This window comes from Lissotriton helveticus, chromosome 1_1 (assembly GCF_964261635.1).
Source record: "Lissotriton helveticus chromosome 1_1, aLisHel1.1, whole genome shotgun sequence".
In the NCBI taxonomy this organism is placed as follows: Eukaryota; Metazoa; Chordata; class Amphibia; order Caudata; family Salamandridae; genus Lissotriton; species Lissotriton helveticus.
This window is the reverse complement of record NC_136057.1, coordinates 1,856,851,972-1,856,870,855: the sequence shown is the minus strand read 5'-3', so window position 1 is coordinate 1,856,870,855 and position 18,884 is coordinate 1,856,851,972. Positions and strand designations below refer to the sequence as shown.

The window sequence follows — 18,884 nt, the reverse complement described above, 5'->3', positions numbered from 1 at the left end:
CTGTGCCTAGAAATGCTCCACATTCGTCACAGATATAACACAGTTGCATCCATTTATCCCTTTACCACTCGCATAGCACTGTGGATCGTCAACCTGGTCCAGTTGTTTTCAAACTTTGCTATTCCAAGCCACACCTAAGAAATATGTTTTGGAGTTAGGACCCCATCCCCTTTGAACCTTGGAAGGTGGTAAATATACTTGAGGCTAAAGAGACTTATTAGATCGTCAGCACACAGGGACTTGCACTGGGGGAAAACCCCTAATCCAGGCCCCCTCAACAAAGCCCTATAAAGACATCCAAAATGCCATTCCAAACCAGCTTTACGACCTCCTACCCAGAACACTCTCCATAACCCTTCTACAAAGTCCTATATAGGTTCCTCCTATGTTCCCATCTTCAGACTCCCATCTGGACCCACGTGTAAAGCTCCCCAACAAACCTCTATTGTCAGGGGAAACATCCTTTACAAGGCAACTTTTACCACGCAGTGCCTTTAAGACGCAACCATTACAACGCTTGTCATTACAACGCATTGCGCTGGGGGGCACTCTAGGATAGGGAATAGATTTAATTTACTATCCAACACCTTCCCTACTATCCACGGGGACTGGAGTTGAAATAGTAAATTAAACTATTCACTATCCAGCACCCCAAAGCGCTATGCGTTGTAACAGCATGCGTTGTAAAAACTGCGTCGTAACAGCATGCGTGATAAAAGCATGTGTTGTAGTGTCATACATCAACAAACCTCTACTCACACAATGTCTAAAAAGTCCTATCCAAGCATTCTCTACACCTTACCACTCCTGCAAAGCCCCTTCGAGACCTTCGCTCCAGCCCCATCAAAATATCCCTGTGCAAAGTTCAATCCATATAACTTCTGCAAAGATAAAAACAGACACATCTACATAGTCCCATCCAAGAAAACCTCAGTAAGCCGCTGTGCACACGCCTGTTCAGACAACCTCTCCAAAGCCTCTGCTGACACCCACCTGATAAACACTAAAATATACCTTTTGGTCCTCTCTCCAAATCCAGCTAAAGTATCCTTCAAGTCTGTCTTGCTTCTAAAAGCTCATATCCATCCCTCATCTTCTAATTAAGCCTCACTTTCTTCTGTAAAGCCTCATTCAGTTCCATTTAGAAAGCATCATCCATCTTTTTTGTTGAAAGACAAATTCAGTACCTCTCTTTAAAGGCCTAAACTGGTTTAAAATTCCTTATCTAGTCCCAACGTTCCAATCAACATGCCTCTTGAAGTTCCTACCCAGATCTCAAATGCTGCACTAATTCCTCTACACAAAAGCCAAAGCCAGTGACCCATCTTCACAGACCCTTCAGGCCTCTTGGATAAAGCAGCATATCCCCATTTCAAATTATAACCCCCCTTCATGTTCCATCAGGAGCTCAATCTTCCTTTCAACCCCCATCCATCCATGCTGGGAGTGGGGAATCTGCGTACCCTCTGACACACAGCCCTTGGATCCATCAGGACGTGTTGAAGGAAGGCCATGCACCCATCTGCAATGGTGTCAGTGGTGAGACGGGAAGCACCCATGGGGGAACCAGCACAACATTAACTCCTGAGTTGGATCCACCAATATGTTGGCCTGACAAGGTTTGTGAGCTGGATAGTAGTGTTAATCTTGGAGGAGAGGAGGAGCTAGCTGTGAGCACAACAGCAAGAAGAAATATAGAAGTGCAACGACAACCCAGACCGTGCGGACAATCGAGGTGGTGAACCTTAATGATGTGCTCATGCCAAGAGAGGTTTGTAGGGTGGGGAAGCTCTCTTGGGAGTTGCTGGTTGTTGTGAGGATGTAAATGACACTATGCCTCAAAATGTGCAAGGCTTTCTCAACCTTTTGCTCTATCTGGTGCCATAAGAGAGCATCGGACAGTCTAAGGAACTCTAACAGGAGCCATATTTGGTGACACCTAATGACTAGTTTGGACAGCACCAAATTTAAGGAGGTGGTGGCATATTGTCTCTGTGATCAAACCACTTTGCTGGGATGCTGAAAGGAAACAAACCAAAATGCTTGGATTAGTGTTATACAGCAACGCTTGATGATCGGCTACGGTGTTAGCTGGCTTATTACGCTACCGCTCCTTGATTTAAGCCACTTAAGTCTTCTTACCTTGATGCCCAGGAGTAAAATCTAAAGACAATTTAGGTTTGTAAAACAGAGCTTTGAAATAAATCCTGCACCACCTCTTGAAAAAGTTTACAGAAGCTGCCTAATTCATTTGGTAAGCAATTGAGAATGATAAAGAGGCATCCATGGCCCCCCAGATCCTACATAACCAATATACCTAGCAAGTCCTCTACTCACCTCCCTAGCACCCCCATACACAATGCTCCCAGTTGGAAATCAGTAACCTCCCGTAACCTATCCTCCCACCCATTGCGTACCAACAACCATTATTCGGTGAGCGATCTTCGCTCTCTCCTGCTCTCATACGAACTGTTCATTACTACCCCCGATTCTTTCACACACATGCCATTCCCTTCTATCCTCGCTAACCCTCACAGGCCCTCTACCCACAACAACAGAGGAATCATCGATAATAATCTCTGTAAAATACCACTCATCCAGGAACACACCACTTTCCCCATAACCCCCCGCCTTAAATGCACACTCCTGAACTGCACATCGGCTTCGAAATACGCCACTGACATAGCCAACCTCATTACCTCTACTGATCTTGACCTCATAATTCTCACTGAAACATGGCTTACAGAATCTTCCTCGCCCCTCATCGACATCCTAGTACCCCCTCACTATGACATCATCAGACTAGACAGGACTGGTAAGATTGGAGGAGGTATTGCATGCATACACCAGAGCAACATCTCCGTAAACAGAGCTATATCCTCGGTACTCCCTTCTTGTGAATACATAAGCCTCGACATCAACAGTAATGGTAAACCTGTCTGTTCGCTACACATCATCTATCACCCACCTGGTGACAACCTCATCTTTACAGAACACCTCATGGATCTGATCACAACACACATCGGTCGACGAAACACACACATTTTCCTGGGTGAATTTAACCTCCACTGGAATGACCCCAATGATTCAGTGGTCAACAGCTTCAAAAACTTCCTCAACGCCTTAGACCTCAACCAATTGTGCAACAGCCCTACACACAATAAAGGTGCAATTTTAGACTTAATAATCTCGAAGAACGATGCCACTCATTTGGAGTCTATCCTACCTTGTGATTGGTCTGACCATCACATCAAAATGTAAATGCAAATGTATTTGAGCTTGTAAAGCACACTGCTACCCGTCCATAGGTTTCCTGGCGCTGTATAACTCTGGGGAACCCGTCCTGGCTTTCCCTGTGGGATGGCCCCTGCTGGGAGTCCCCAAGGTGGAGCCAGGCATCCCCGAAATTGATGGGGCCGTTGTGGAGATTAGGCAAGCTAATGCCCAGAGTTGCCGAGTGGAACCCCTGATTAGAGTAAGCACCGAAGCGAGAATTATCGAGTCCGCTGACCCAGGTCCACGACCCTGCCGCGTCGGGAATTGAACCCTGGTCCCGGGCCGACTTCTGCTCTCGGGTCTGCTGCCTCTAACCAGTGAGTCACACTACTCCACACCTTCTTCATCAAGGAAACAGTCAAACTGAATTCGGCCCAAGCCACAAAACCTAAAGTATGGAAAAGAGATTGGAAAAATCTCAACCCAAACACGTTACCCACCTCTAGCCAGAACCTACTTCTACCCCCTGCTGGATCTTCCAACGTAATTGATCTCACCAACCACTACCTCAACTCCATGACGTCGATAATTAACGAATTTGCTCCCCTGCAACTAAAGAGAGTATCCACGAAAGACTCTAACCCATGGTTCAACGGTCACCTTAACAATGACAGACGCTCTCTCAGAACTGCCGAACGCAACTGGAGATCAGTCCCTTCCGTCAAGCTCCTTATGACTCTAAAAAGAAAGAGAAATGCCTACTATCGAAAGGTCAAGCGCACTAAAGCAGACTTCTTCAGCCAACAACTTGACCAGGCAAGAAATCACCCACATTTTTTTTTTAACTAATCAAAACTAAATCTAAGGACCAACCTCAACGTCCACAAGATCTAACTCACCCACAACCCACATGTGAGGACTTTTCTAACTACTTTAACCTAAAGACTGAGAACATCAAGAAAGATCTCCTCAATGACCTAATCTCTCACTCTTGCCCGCTCACCAAAACCTCCCCTCTACCCCTAATTGCATCACAACAAATCCCATCAAAGTTTACCATAAAAAATGACGCAGCATGGTCACACTTTCACACCTACTCTGAAGATGCTATAGGCAAATTTCTCAATGCCCTGAAGCCTTCTAATCACCTCTCTGACCCTCTCCCCGCAAATGCGGTTAAAATCTTACCCCTTTGCTACTACCACTCTGGACCAAGATCATCAACAATTCACTTCTACATGGTTGCATTCCTGACTCCCTAAAGGTAGGGCAGGTGTCTCCCATTCTTAAGAAACCCACAGCTGAACCCACGGACCTTAACAACTACCGCCCAATCTCCATTATTCCTACCCTGGCCAAACTTCTGGAAAAATGTGTTCAACACCAACTGACAAAACATATCGATCGCTTCAACCTGCTAAACAAACACCAATCCGGCTTCCGTGCAAACCACAGTATGGAATCAGCCATGACACACATCATTGATGATGCACTTCAAATACTTGATCAAAACGAAGCATGCCTCCTTATCCTACTAGACCTCTCCTCAGCGTTCGATACGGTCAAACACGAGCACCTGATAGATCTGTTGAAACACAGAATGGGTCTCTCAAGATCAGTGCTCCAATGCTTCACCTCTTTTCTACAAAACCGTACTCAAAAATTCAAGATCAACAACACCCTGTCCAAACCTGTTCCAGTTACACTAGGAGTGCCACATGGTTCCTCGCTTTCCCCTACATTCTTCAACTTATTCATGGAACCACTCACCGAGCTTTTACAAACATCCAACGTGCAATTTCACATGTATGCCGACGATACCCAACTGTACCTCAAGATCAACACCTTGGACGACATTAGTTTGCTTAACAACACTCTTAAGACTACCCAAATATGGCTGGCAGAAAATCACCTCAAACTGAATGTTTTAAAACTGAATTCCTCCTTATCGCCCCACCCGCCAAAATCCCCACAATGCACAATCTGATCAAACACCTTACAGCACTCAATGTCCAACCAACCATTGTGGATTTAGTGAAATCACTGGGTATAACTCTGGAATGTAACCTCAATATGCAGAAGCATATTAGTAATGCAACTAAGGGAGCAAACTTTCAGTTCAACACACTAAGGAAGCTGAAGCCCTTCCTACCTCACAATGACTTCAAGATGGCGGTTCAGGCTCTAGTTCTACCGCAATTGGACTATGGAAGTGTCTCGCTATGCGGTCTCCCCAAAGCCACTACAGCTCCTCTAAGAGCCTCTACCAACGCGGCAGCGAGACTCATCACTGGCTCAAAAAGAAGGGCCCACATCTCCCCGGACCTAAAATCCTTAAACTGGCTGCCATTTGAAGCCAGAATCCACCTGAAAATAGCTTGCATGACACACAAGGCCTTACATCATAATGCACCCAGCTATCTCACACAAAAACTCACCATATTTGGAGGGACAAGATCAACAAGAGGTGCAGAAAACCTCCTTCTGAAACCACAAAAATTCAACAAGAAAAAAAACTACAATCGATCCTTCTCAGGAATGGCACCCAGGATATGGAATGCCCTTCCACCAGCAATAAGACTAAACCCCTCCACCTCTTCCTTCAAACTGGAAGTAAAAGGCATCCTTATGGCAAAATTCACGTAAACATATCCTCATGTGTTTATATCTTTATTGTACTACCATGTTCTATCACTCCGCCACGGTTCTGCATCATGTTTGATTTGTCCTTTTTCTATGTTATACTTTCTGATGCTAATTGTATTGCCCTGCTTATCTTGAAGGTTTGATGTATCCTTTTGTATATTAAGCTAGATGACGCTATTTATTATGGTCCTGCTTATCTCTAATGTTTTGTTATATTTAAACACACTGACTGTAAAGCGCTCTGATACCCGCAAGGGCCTTGTCCGCGCTCTACAAAACTTTCATAATAAATAAATAAACGCTGTGTATTAGGGCAGAGAGGTAGACTGCTAAACTGTCCCACAACGATCCCTAAGATTCAAGAGAAATGTGGTCACAAACTGTCTGAGACCAAGGGAGTTTCTTTAAGAAATTCTTCGGAAACAGCTGTGTTATTAACCGCTTCTCGTGGTGAATGTAGAGCAATTGTGCCTCATTGAGGATCACTTGTGACCTCTTCTCCCACTAAACCACCATCATCGGAGAAGCCAAATATTGAAACAGGATGTATGACGTTTCAACGCATGCTTTTACAACGCATGCCATTACGACGCAGGTTTTACAACGCAAGTCGTTACAACGACTTGCGTTGGGGGGCGCTGGATAGTGAATAGTTTAATTTACTATTCCAACTCCAGTCCCCGTGGATAGTAGGGAAGGTGTTGGATAGTAATTAAACTATTCCCTATCCTAGAGCGCCCCCCAGCGCAATGCGTTGTAATAACTTGAGTTGTAAAAGTTGCGTCGTAATAGTAGTGTGTTGTAAAAGTTGCGTTGTAAAGGATGTTCCCCATTGAAACCTTATCCAGTAAAATGCACATTAAACCAGGAGGAAAACATAACGATCATCGGTATACGCCACTCACGGTGGCTCCAGGTCGCATGGTAAACAAGCAGTGGCAAAGCCAATAGGTCTCACCTGTGCAAGAGCTATTGTCTTTGTCAATGTCTTTTAGCCATGCTGTACAACAGCATGGCTGAAGGTTAAGGATGGAAGCTCTATGACATGGTAACCACTTTTTTTCTGGTGGGAGCGGTGGAGCAAGCAACACAATGTGGGAGGGATGGGGGAAAACAAAACAACGGACTGTGGGAGGGAGGGGGGCAAGCAAAACAGAAACGCAGAAAAATCTGATTAAAATTGTTCTATTATGCCTCTTAAAAACACTAAAACCATTAACAAATAGAATTACAGTGACAAGGCAACCCAGATTATCTGAGACAGGCCTGGTTTTTATCATCTGTCCTGGCAGATTCAATAAATTCAGGACATTTGTGAAATGTTCTCCTGATACTAGTTTTCAAAACCCGGTCACCCAAACTGTAAAACCGATGAGTTAAATTGCTGTACATAAAGTTTAAAATGTAAATGCTGTGTGTGGAAAAAACAAACTAGTAGGCATGCCTGCGCTAAACCACCTCCAATCTGCGCTTAAATATACATCAAATGCTGGCACACCACACCAAAACATCAGATTTAACCAGGGGGTCCGGTCACAAAAATAAAAAAAACTTCTTTACTATCATGGTCTCTTGGTGAATAGGTCAGAGTAGCATTAAGAAGTGACCTAACACAAACTATATACGCAGGAGGCACTGGAGGCACAGCAATGGCGCCTGGACACTTTAAAACAAAGAATAAATTGCATCCCCCTGTTGCTTCAGATCATTTCGCGCTTGAACCCATGAACCAACTGTGGTGAACCCGGAGCTCAGAAATAAAGGCAACTAGGACAGCCAGAGGGGGGGGTGTAAGGGAAGGGGAAACACGGATAAAGGGAGCGAGGGTGGGTGTCAAAATGGCAACATGAACAACAGGAGGGAAGGTGGTAGTGAAAGGGCATCACGGGCAATAGGAAAGAGGGAAGGAAGGGGTAACACAAATAATGGGAGGGTGGGAGGTGTGAGGGAAGAAATAATATGGACAACAGTATGGTGGGAGGGTAGAAATAACATGGACAACGGGAGGGTGCTGGGGAAGCAGCAACATGGACAACGCTGACAGGAATGAAGAAAGTAAATAGTACCTCAAGTAATAGCGCGAGCTGCAGAAGGACACTAATCAAAAAGAATCAAACAGTACTTGGTCCATGCTGCAAACGAAAGAAGGGGAAGTGAGACTGGCATGTGCTGGCCAATTAGGAGGTAGCAAATAAGAGTGACAATGATTTTATTGTGTATCTTGGGTCTCGTTGTGGCCAAGCGAGTGGAAGAGGGATAGGGATTCATTAATGGATAGGGTTAATGTGCTTGCGGCAAAGAACGTCTACCATGCAGTTCACAGAACTGACTGAGTGAACTATGATGAGCACTAAAAAAATAATACATGTACGTCTGAGAGAGGCTATGGAGAGATGAGTTGCACTGTGGGAGAGTGGTTCTGAGGGGAGAGTCAGCCCTGGCTGGGAGTCTTAGCCCCCCCCCCCCCGCAATGTTTGGTTCTAGTTGCTCCTCTGTTCAAGATTAACAATGAATTCTCATTTGTTTTTTTAGACAAGTCAATTGAGACATCAAAGAGATGGCAGGAATTTAAACAGTTTTATCCGAGATTTAAATCAGCTGTCTCTCATTGATTTATTTTTCAACCGGCAAAACTGAAGGACAGCATCCATTATCACAGAAGGTGCCAGTCAAAGAATTGTTATACAAACTTAAACACTCTAAATTATATAAGCTTAAGCGGAAATTTTGATTGGGGTGAGGATGGGGTGTGGAAATACAAGCTCAGTCAAAATAACTGTAGATTAACCCTCAGATTCGTCACACCACAATCAAAGACACACACCACTATATGAAAAGACATCAGAAAGGGTCAGGGAATTTACAGTAGGTCCGGCTCCACAACAGCGAGAAGCAGGGTGAAGATAACAGAAGTTGGAAGGAGGAGAACAGGGTTGGGTTTTGTGCAGCATCATGGTTAGAAGAGTGGGGGGTACGGCATAAAATCAAAACAGAGAAAATAGTAAATTCCTCAAGAAGACAGCAACAACACAATACATTTTTAAAAACTATAATAAGCAAGGTGGACAAAGCATTCAAGATCTTCAGTTCTTGTGTTCAATTTCTATGCAAGTCTTCTACAAGATGCACAGGTAAAGGATCATTATTTAAATCTATTAATTGAGTCATTAGAAGATATTTTATATAAAGCGGATTGCCTTAACTCCCTCTCACGCAAAACTATTGAATCCAGGATTCTAAGTCATTAGCTTTCAGTCACATAAGTACAGAGACTGACTTTAGTAAATCAAAAACTCAGTATTTGCTGCTTTTAGCTAAGTGGTTGAGGGAAAGTTTTTTGAAATTACCAATGTGGCACAAAGAGTGGTACCCATTTACTTTTCCAGGCCCACGGAGATCAAATTCCATAAGTGAGATTCGGATAACCAAGGACAATTGGTATGCGTAACATGCTCACTCAATTTGTGGCTGATCACATTTGTGAGAATTTTCGCTCCAGTGGAACACCAAACAGTTCACGAGATGGCAAATGAATAAAGTTCTACTACAAGATCCAAATGGGTGGAAGAGACTAGGGTATTATAAATGAGTTCTCTGGAATAAATAATGGAACAATTGACCACCATTGGTCAGCATGACATAAAGTAAACTACTTTTAGCTAGAACACTTTTTGATAGACATATCTTCCTCTTTCAACAATTGGCAGGATTCCCCTCATAAATATGCCAATATTTCCCCTGTTCACTTTTGTTTTCCACTGTAGCATTTAGATGCAAAGTTTTTTTAAATGATTAATGGGCAATGCTCCATGTTTATGTGGTCCAATAAATGCCCAGGACTCACACTTCTCACGTTACATCTTTCAAAATTGGATGGTAGGCTAGCAGTACTAAATTTAAAGCTGTATTATTGTGCCACCTTTCCATCCTTTTGCATAAGTCTTCAGTTGGAAAAAGCTTTGATAATTGCCTGATATAGAAAATGAAAAATGATCTAAACACACCAGATATACTTATATAAATTATAAAAAGGAATAAATGTTAAATGATATACATTTAAACATATATATATAAATTATAAAATGTATACATAGTTAAATAAATATACTTATATAAATATATTTATATAAGTTATACAAATATATATATATATAAATTATAAATACATTATAAACAAAATTATATAAACGATTAAATATTAAATTCTAAACGTTATACATGCTTATATAAATATACTTACTGATACTTAAATATACTTAGGATGGCTCAAAATCCAGAACATTTACATACAAAGGTCTCAAAGAAAGGATCAATCTTAAAGCATTTGATTATACCCATGATCAATATCAAAAACTTTTGCGTTTTCCCATCTGATCAGTGCACGATAGGAACTAATGGCCTAGTCATGATGTAAACATAACATTGCTTTGCTCTTATGTCATCTTTTACCTGTTACCAATATTGTGTCTCAATGAATGGCAAGATATGTACTGATGATGCTGTGCCACAATTATGTCACCATTTCATACATGTGTACGAATTGAACGTAACTTAACAAAATAACTAATAAAAGATATTCAAACAAAAAATGATCAATATCAAAAACTATGGTTACAAGATAGTGTAGGGTTAGAATAGAATGTATGAAAAATGTCACTGTGAGATCTCAGTGGAAATCGAGTAGTTCTTTTGAAAATCTAAATGTAGTGCATAACGTGAGGTTCTATTTCTTATACTAACAAATTAGGAGTCGACTTGCAATGTCAGATCTGAGTAATTTGGAAATATCTTTCGAGCTCATCAATAAATTAGTTAGGGAACAACTGAATATGGGCTTAGCAGAGTGGTATGCAAAGCTATGAGGACACCCCATTGAGCCATCTGCAGAAAATAATTAATAAGTGGCCAGCAGAGACTGAATTAATGATAAACAAAGCCATTTGGAAAACTTTAAATAAACTAAAATTATCAAAATCAGGGGTGCTAAATATAGGCTAGTGCAATTTTTTGCCAAGTTGTTGATATGTCACTCACCTACTTTTCTACACAAGATAGATGCTATAGCTGCTCCCACATGTCATAGATAGTTCAAAGAACTGTCTGCAGGCGAGTAGCTGCATTTTGTCTGGACTTGCCCCCACTCAACACATTATTGGGAGGAAATCTTTTGCTGTATTAGTGGTTGGTTTAGTGCTGGTCCTTGAGCCTGTCTGTTGGGGTACAATGGCCATATTAGGGAGGTTACAAAATTGAAAGCTTAGTTAATTTTTATATTTTTTCTAACTAATAGGTTCAGGAATACTTACCTTTTGGAAATCAGAAAACACTCCCCCAGTCTCAAGGTTGGCTGAATTCAATGATTAGGGTCAAATGTAAAGAATGTCTCTACACAACCTCAGTAGGAATCCTTATGAGCGGTCTTATAGTCCAGTGTTGAGTTGATATAATGAAATGCATTGATTTGCCATATACTGTCAATTTATAACTGGATTGTGAATGATTGCAAACTGTTGCGGATTATCTTTCAAACGTGATTTCTTGCAAGCGTAATTTATTTTTATGCAACCCTTAGTATTGTTACATTGAAAATTAGCTGTCTGTAGTACAAGCCCAACTTCTCACGTAACAGCTTTCAAAATTAGATGGTAGACTAGCAGTACTAAATTTAAAGTTGTATTATTGTGCCACATTTGCATCCTTTTGCATAAGTCTTCAGTTGGAAAAAGCTTTGATAATTGCCTGATATAGAAAATGATAAAGGATCTAAACACACCAGATATACTTATATAAATAAGCTAAAACACTATATCTAAAATTTAGATATGGAATACTGATGTTGAAAAGCTGTCTAGCAAGGTGGAGTAAAAATGGTGATGACAAATGTACTATGTGCAGTGAGGAACTGAGGGAGGATATCACTCATGTTTTGTTTTTTTGTCCAGCTTAGGTGGTTCCCAGGAAAAAATGGATCAAACCCCTCTGTAAAAACATTGGCGTACGTATGTATAGAGTGGCAGAAAGAATTTTAATCACTGATACGCAGCAGGTCTTAGTATTTGGTATTAGTAGATTCCTGCTAGCAGTATATTTTCTAAGGAAAAAAGTGGGTGAAAATTTTTGAATAATTATAAATCCAGCAAAGATTGGTATAATTGATTGTGTTTTAAGGAATTGTTTTTACAGTGCCTTTTTGAATTTTTAATTATTTAAGTATGTTTTAAAATATGACTATCTCTCCCCTCCGAGATGTACTAAGTGTCCATGGATATTAATGATTTGGAACATTGAAACGTTTTCATATGTTACAGTAATAACCTGTCTTGTTATTGTGACTTTTATGATACTTTGTTTCGAAATAAAGATCAAATAATAATAATATAAATTATAAAAATGAATAAATGTTAAATGATAAACATTTAAAAAAATATATAAATTATAAAATGTATACATACTTAACTAAATATACTTATACAAATTATAAATATATATAACAATTATATATGTATTATAAATATTATATAAATGATTAAATATTACATTCGATAATTTATGCATGCTTATATAAATATACTTATTTATACTTAAATATACTTAGGTTAGCTCACAATCCAGAACATTTACATACAAGGGTCTCAAAGAAAGGATCAATCTTTAAGCATTTGATTATACCCATGATCTATGTCAAAAACTATGGCTGTCACAAGATGGTGTAGTGTTAGAAACGAATGTATGAAAAATGGCACTGTGGAATCTCAGTGTAAATCGAGTAGTTCTTTTGAAAATCTAAATGTAGTGCATAAAGTGTGGTTCTATTTCTTATACTAACAAATTAGGAGTCGTCTTGCAATGTCGGATCTGAACTGCTCCCACATGCCATAGATAGTTGAAAGTACTGTCTGCAGGCGAGTAGCGGCATTTTGTCTGGACTTGCCCCCACTCAACACATTATTGGGAGGAAATCTTTAGCTGTATTAGTGGTTGGTTGAGTGCTGGTCCTTGAACCTGTCTGTTGGGGTACAATGGCCATATTAGGGAGGTTACAAAATTTAAAGCTTAGTTAATTTTTATTTCTATGCTAACGTCTAGGTCCAGGATTACTTATCTTTTTGAAATCAGGAAACAATCCCCCAGTCTCAAGGTTGGCTGAATGCAATGATTAGGGTCAAATGTATAGAATTTCTCTAAACAACCTCAGTAGGAATCCTTATGAGCGGTCTTGCAGTCCAGTCTAGAGTTGATATAATGAAATGCATTGATTTGCCATATACTGTCAATTTATAACTGTATTGTGAATGATTGTAAACTGTTGCGGATTATCTTTCAAACATAATTTCTTGCTAGCGTAATTTATTTTTTATGCAACCCTTAGTATTGTTACATTGAAAATGAGCTGTCTGTAGTACAAGCCCAACTGACATTAAAAATCAGAGCCCAAAAATACTCCAGATGAAACAAACAGGTTTTAAAATACAACTATAAAGCCACTAGTGAGTTTCAATGTTGTTGGACGGTGCACCTGTGGCGAGGAGTTGACTTTCACCGTCCTTCAGATTGATTTCTGCCCCTTCCCATCCCGGGAACCTGCTATATCGTTTGAATACTATTGGTTTAGACCATTGTGCTTTGTAGATCAGATAAAGAAAGACAGTGGGTAAGAAAGAAGGGATGTTTATGGACAAACACCCACTGTGAGAAAGAGAAGGAACATCTACAGAATAATCACTGGCAACGTGTCTGGCTAGCAATGTGTTAAGAGCTGTGTGGAGATGGAGAGATACTGTAGGTGAGCCGCCTTCGCTGGAGTTGGCTTTGTGAGTGGAGCTAGCAGGGACTAGAGCCTCTGGTGTGAAGCCTATAGCAGGACTAGGAAAGGTGCTCTGGCAGATCTGTGCTGGTTGTGTCCAGTAAGGAACCACTTTTCCACATCACAAAAGTCACAATGGCACATTGTAGCAATCTATAAACTGATGTGGCCCTGCACTATGCTACTACGACTGGTTACGCAGCTCCCTTGAAAAAGTCCCATGACTGAGTTCATATGTTCCTACCGCTGTACATCCACACGTTTCTCTATCACTTTGTCAGGTGAGAATAAGTTGGAAATGGGATAGTAGTTCTTCATGTCTCCCGATGGAGGCCAGGCTCGAAAGAAGAATGAAAGTGCCTTGTACAAGGGAGAGCTTCACAATAGGAAGCCATAAACACAAGTGATAGCCATAAAGGCAAGAGAAAATTAAAATACTCTTTTATGCTTTTAGTGATACATTACTCCTTGGTGGAGGTTATAGGTGACAGTGCCTGTTGACCCATCCAAAGAGAGTCCCAATATTTAAATGTAAACTGCTTTTTAAGTGTTGGTTCCAGAGACTGTGCATGGGTCAAAAACAGAACTGATTCTGAAGGTCGTCACATCTTCTTTGCGTACCATTGAAGAAGAGTGAATGTTACTTAATGTTTCATTTAGCAAAAGGCAAACACTGGACAACCACTGACAAAGCCTGGGTGCATTTTCAGTAATAAATTAGATCAACTGGCTTTGGGGTGGGGGGGTAGGGATAAAAAAATGAAAAATTAACTTACCTTGCTGCCGCACACCTCTCCTCCATTCTCACTCTGCTGGCAGCACCTGAAGCATCCAGGCTCCAGGACTCTCCCAGCCAATCACACCGCTACATGAGCAGCTTTTTGATTGGTCTGAGGGACCTGTTTGGCCGCTCAGGCAGTGCCTGGGATCCTGGGCATGTTCTCCACTGGGCTGTGCAACACAGCCAAGTAGAGAACATATTAAGTGCCCATGAGGGCCGGCCAAACAGTCATGCACACTTAGGGAGTGTAAACAACTCCTGGTCCCTTTGAGGGCAGCGAGCCCAGCCCAGCCCACCTGCCGTGACATGGCTTTCAGTGCCACAGAAAAATAAAATGATAATAACGTCTTGTTATTATCATTTTATTTTTTAGTTTTTGCACTGCTCAAAGAGCAGTGGGGTGACGCTTCTCCGCTATTTCATTTGCAGCTAAGTGAACCAATGTTTCTTCCACTGGCAATAAAAACATAGAAGTATTGCCTTGTGTATACAATCCATGTCTGAGCTAAAGAGCAGAATACAACAAAAAGTGTGATGATTAACTGTACCATTTAGATGGATAATAGTCCCTCATGTATTGCAATGGAACAACTTACTAGGAGGAGGGTAAACACACCAAACAGCCAGTAGCATAAGGGGAAACATATATAGTTCTCTTGGCTGATTCAAGAGTGACTGACATTACTGTAAAGCAACAGCTTTAGTGGACAGACTTAACAAAGGCAGTGGTTGAAGAGGGCTACCCAAAAGTCAGCTCGATATACATTGTAAACAATAGGCCTAGCATTGAGTTACCCCATCAAGCCAAATCTAAAACGTATATTGAAAAACATTTGTCCTCATTTATCACTGCAAACTGAGTATTGAAAAGGGAACTTACCTGAGGAGTGATTCCACACCAGAAGTTGGAGTACAGGCTGCGAGAGTCCAACATGGGAGCAACAATTGTTTTGTTTTCGGCTATCAGCAGTTTCAGGGTTTGGGGGTTCGTCAGGAAATTGTCTGCATCCACGAACTAGGAAAAGCAGAAAGAAGCAGGTGAAATTTTATGAGCACTGGACAAATATTAGGTTGCGCAAACTTTAAAGAGGGATGGACAGCGGTATATATGAGTATCCCTGAAACCAGGATTGAATATTAGTAACAGTATACCAGAGGCATAGTTATGCATCCCATGTCTTTGATACAAAAAGTAGACAGGATATTAAAGAAAGTGTTGTTTAAGGACGGCTGTTGAGAACCAAAAGAGAGTTTACTCAGCAAAGTGGCAGGGACCAATGTTGATAAAAAAAAAAAAATCAAAAAAAAAATCAGGTGAGGCTCAAACCTATCATATAAGACTCCAGAAGCAAACCCCTTGGTGTGTTCAACTCCTCCATGTGCTTCCACCTCTGATACAATAACCCATTCTTATCCAGTACCAAAATGTCCAACTAGAAGCCACACTTACTTTTATACTCTTACTTTGCTTCTCTGTGTTATTCGTGTAGTAAAATAAAGCACTTGTATATAATGACCCATATTGTGTACCCGTGTCTTTGTGTATTGATGTGTATAGAGCACAAACGTAAGCTGGAGAGCACAGCGCTCTTTAATAGGCCAGACACACTCTATTCCACTCAAAAATACCCTTCCTCCTTTCTGAATAGTGGCGGAAAAAGGTTATACTTGTGTAAGCGTTTCGCCAACTACTCCAAATGAGCTACATTTTACTATATGGAGTGTTTGTTTCCCTAAATGTGCTACCATCCCTTTATGTTAACCTAATGCTTAAAATGAATAGTAGCGGAATTGGAAATTATAGAACATTAGAATTTAGTATTAGGCACAAAAAAATGTATTGTTAGTACTGTCCATCATTCTCATTTATTTTCCATAATTCTCAGTAAAGGTCCTTGATGATGGTCAAACAGTTCCTTAGGGTGTAGGATTCATCAGTTCCTATATGATTTTCCAATCCTTATGGCATCCGAAGAATATATCATACTGCAGGTCTTTGTGGTACTGTTTACAGTAATCCAAGTAATGCCAACATGTTTCGCCCCCTATGCAAGCCTGGGCTTTTTTCAAGGCTAAGATTATCCTGGTTCTTATGTTTAATGTATCTTATGCAGTCCGAGGGGAGCCTTAAAGTAGTGTGTTCTTAATCTTTTGGGTATTATAAGTTCTTTGTACTATCTGTAATAGGTCTCTGTAGGTCGCCAGTAGCCACAAATGCACAACAGAGATAAAGAACTACTATTTAGGAATAATACCGGGCATTAAGCTAGACACCGAGAATGATGGACAGTAGTAACAATGTTTTTTTGCAACTAACACTTAATCCAATGATCAATAACTCCCAATTGCGATTCTATTAATTTTAACCATAGGGTAACATTAAGGCATTAGAATACATTTTGCGAAATGAAAACTCCATATGGTAGAACTTAGCAAAGAAGCAACCGCTAATTAATGGGGAAATTGGGAGACTTAAAAGTTTGTGTTAATTGAGTGAAGATTTACAAATTTTCTGTTGTTCATATTAAATTTTACACAGTGTTACAATTGTACGACAGTTTAAATGATTTGCTCAGAATCACCCATTCATAAGTCAAATGTAAAGCCGGTAATACAGTCAAGTTCCAAAGTCAACAACTAAGCAACTGAAGCATATCCCCGGTTAAATTAATTCCACTGATTTTTGCTTTTTGATTATTAGTAGAAGAAGCAAATGGATTCTGCACCAACTTTATTTTATGCAGGTCTTTTCCAAGGTGAAACAGTTCAAATTAGTTTGTTCCCCCTCCACGAAGTTGCTAAGACGTATTTTCTTCTTTTTATCCCAATGTGCAAAATATGTTCTTGATGCAATCTAGGGTATCACTCCTACACTGACAAAAAGTCAGATTCCACAGCATTAGATTCATGTGTTTGTAAAAACACAATTCGTCGTTAATTTCTGTTCAAGGAGACATTTATTTATTTGCGGTATTTGTAGAGCGCGACACTCATCCCTAGGGATATCACGGCGCTATGAACCAGGAGGGACTACTGAAGGCGTAGACTGAAAGATTACGCTTTGGGGAAGAGGTGTGTTTTCAGTTTTTTTCGAAACTGAAGGTAGTTCGTGGTGTGTCTTAGGTCGGTAGGCAGGTCATTCCACCTTTTAGCTGCCAGGTAAGAAAAGGAGCGACCACCTGTTCTGACTTTGTAGATTCGTTTAGTTTTGGCCAGGGCTGATTGACTTGACCGTAGATTCCTATTGGGAACATAGAAATTGATCTTCCCTTGAAGAATTGTCGGGCCAATTTTATGTAGAGCTCTGTGCGCATGGCTCAGCAGTTTGAAAGCAGCCCTCTGGCGCATCGGGAGCCAGTGGAGTTTCTTTAAGCATTCCGATGCCGAGACTCGTTTGCCTTTATTACAGACCAGTTTGGCCGCTTGGTTTTGCAGTACCTGTAGGCGGGAGAATAACTGTTCATTCATCCCTTCGAATAGTGCGTTGCCATAGTCTAGGCGGCTGACCAGTAGGGCCTGTGTAACTGAGCGTCTGCAGTCCAGGGGTATCCAGGGAAATATCCTGGCGAGAAGTTTTAGTATGGCGAAGCCCTTGCCCCAGAGGGAACGGACGTGATCCTTCATGGACAGGGTGTCATCCATGATGATTCCCAGGTTCCTGGCGTGTTGTTTGGGAGTGGGGGCCAGTCCCAGTGAGGGTGGCCACCAAGTGGCGTCCCACATACGTTTGGCTCCACCAAACAGGAGAATCTCCGATTTGCCTGCGTTCAGTTTTAGACAGTGGTTGTGCATCCATTGGGCCATCTCGGAGAGGCAGTCATGTAGCTTTTTTTTGGTTATCTCAGGCCCTTCGTCCATGGCCACCATCAGCTGTGTATCATCCGCGTAGGAGCAGATGCCAATGCCCCACTTCCTTCCAATGTCAGCAAGAGATGAAATATAGACATTGAAAAGAGTGGGGCTCAGTGAGGCCCCCTGAGGGACCCCGCAGCCGATGGGGTTGGGTTTTGAGTGGAATTGGCCCATATGCACTGCCTGAGTGCGATTGCTCAAAAAGGATTGAATCCAGTTCAATGCTGTGGATTGAACTCCCTTGCTCAGGAGTGTATTCAGCAGGCAATCGTGGGATCCCGTGTCAAACGCCGCTGATAGGTCAAGCAGTATCAGTGCCACTGCTCCACCTTGATCGGTGGAGGATCTGATACTGTCCGACACTGCCAGCAACGTTGCCTCGGTACTGTTGTTAGCTCTAAAACCAGTCTGGGAGGGATCCTCTTTGGTCAAGGAATGCCACTTTCATTCATGATCTTCATTTCTGTAGAAGAGCTGTGTTTCCACAGAAAAGCCACTGTTTCTGCATAAGGACTTAAGTTCCTATACAAAGTCTCCATTTATGTACAAGAGTCCAAGTTCTGTGCAGAGGCCTCTATTTGTGAA

The 18,884-nt window shown here is 41.3% G+C and overlaps 1 protein-coding gene across 1 annotated transcript in view; it reads right to left on the bottom strand.

Annotated features, from left to right (window-relative positions):
* COLGALT2 (collagen beta(1-O)galactosyltransferase 2) overlaps positions 1 to 18,884 on the bottom strand; it is a 230,533-nt gene that overhangs the window by 63,299 nt on the left and 148,350 nt on the right. The window contains exon 4 of the mRNA XM_078659220.1: positions 15,328 to 15,462. Within this exon, the coding sequence (XP_078515346.1) occupies positions 15,328 to 15,462 (135 nt within the window). The remainder of the gene's footprint in view (positions 1 to 15,327; positions 15,463 to 18,884) is intronic.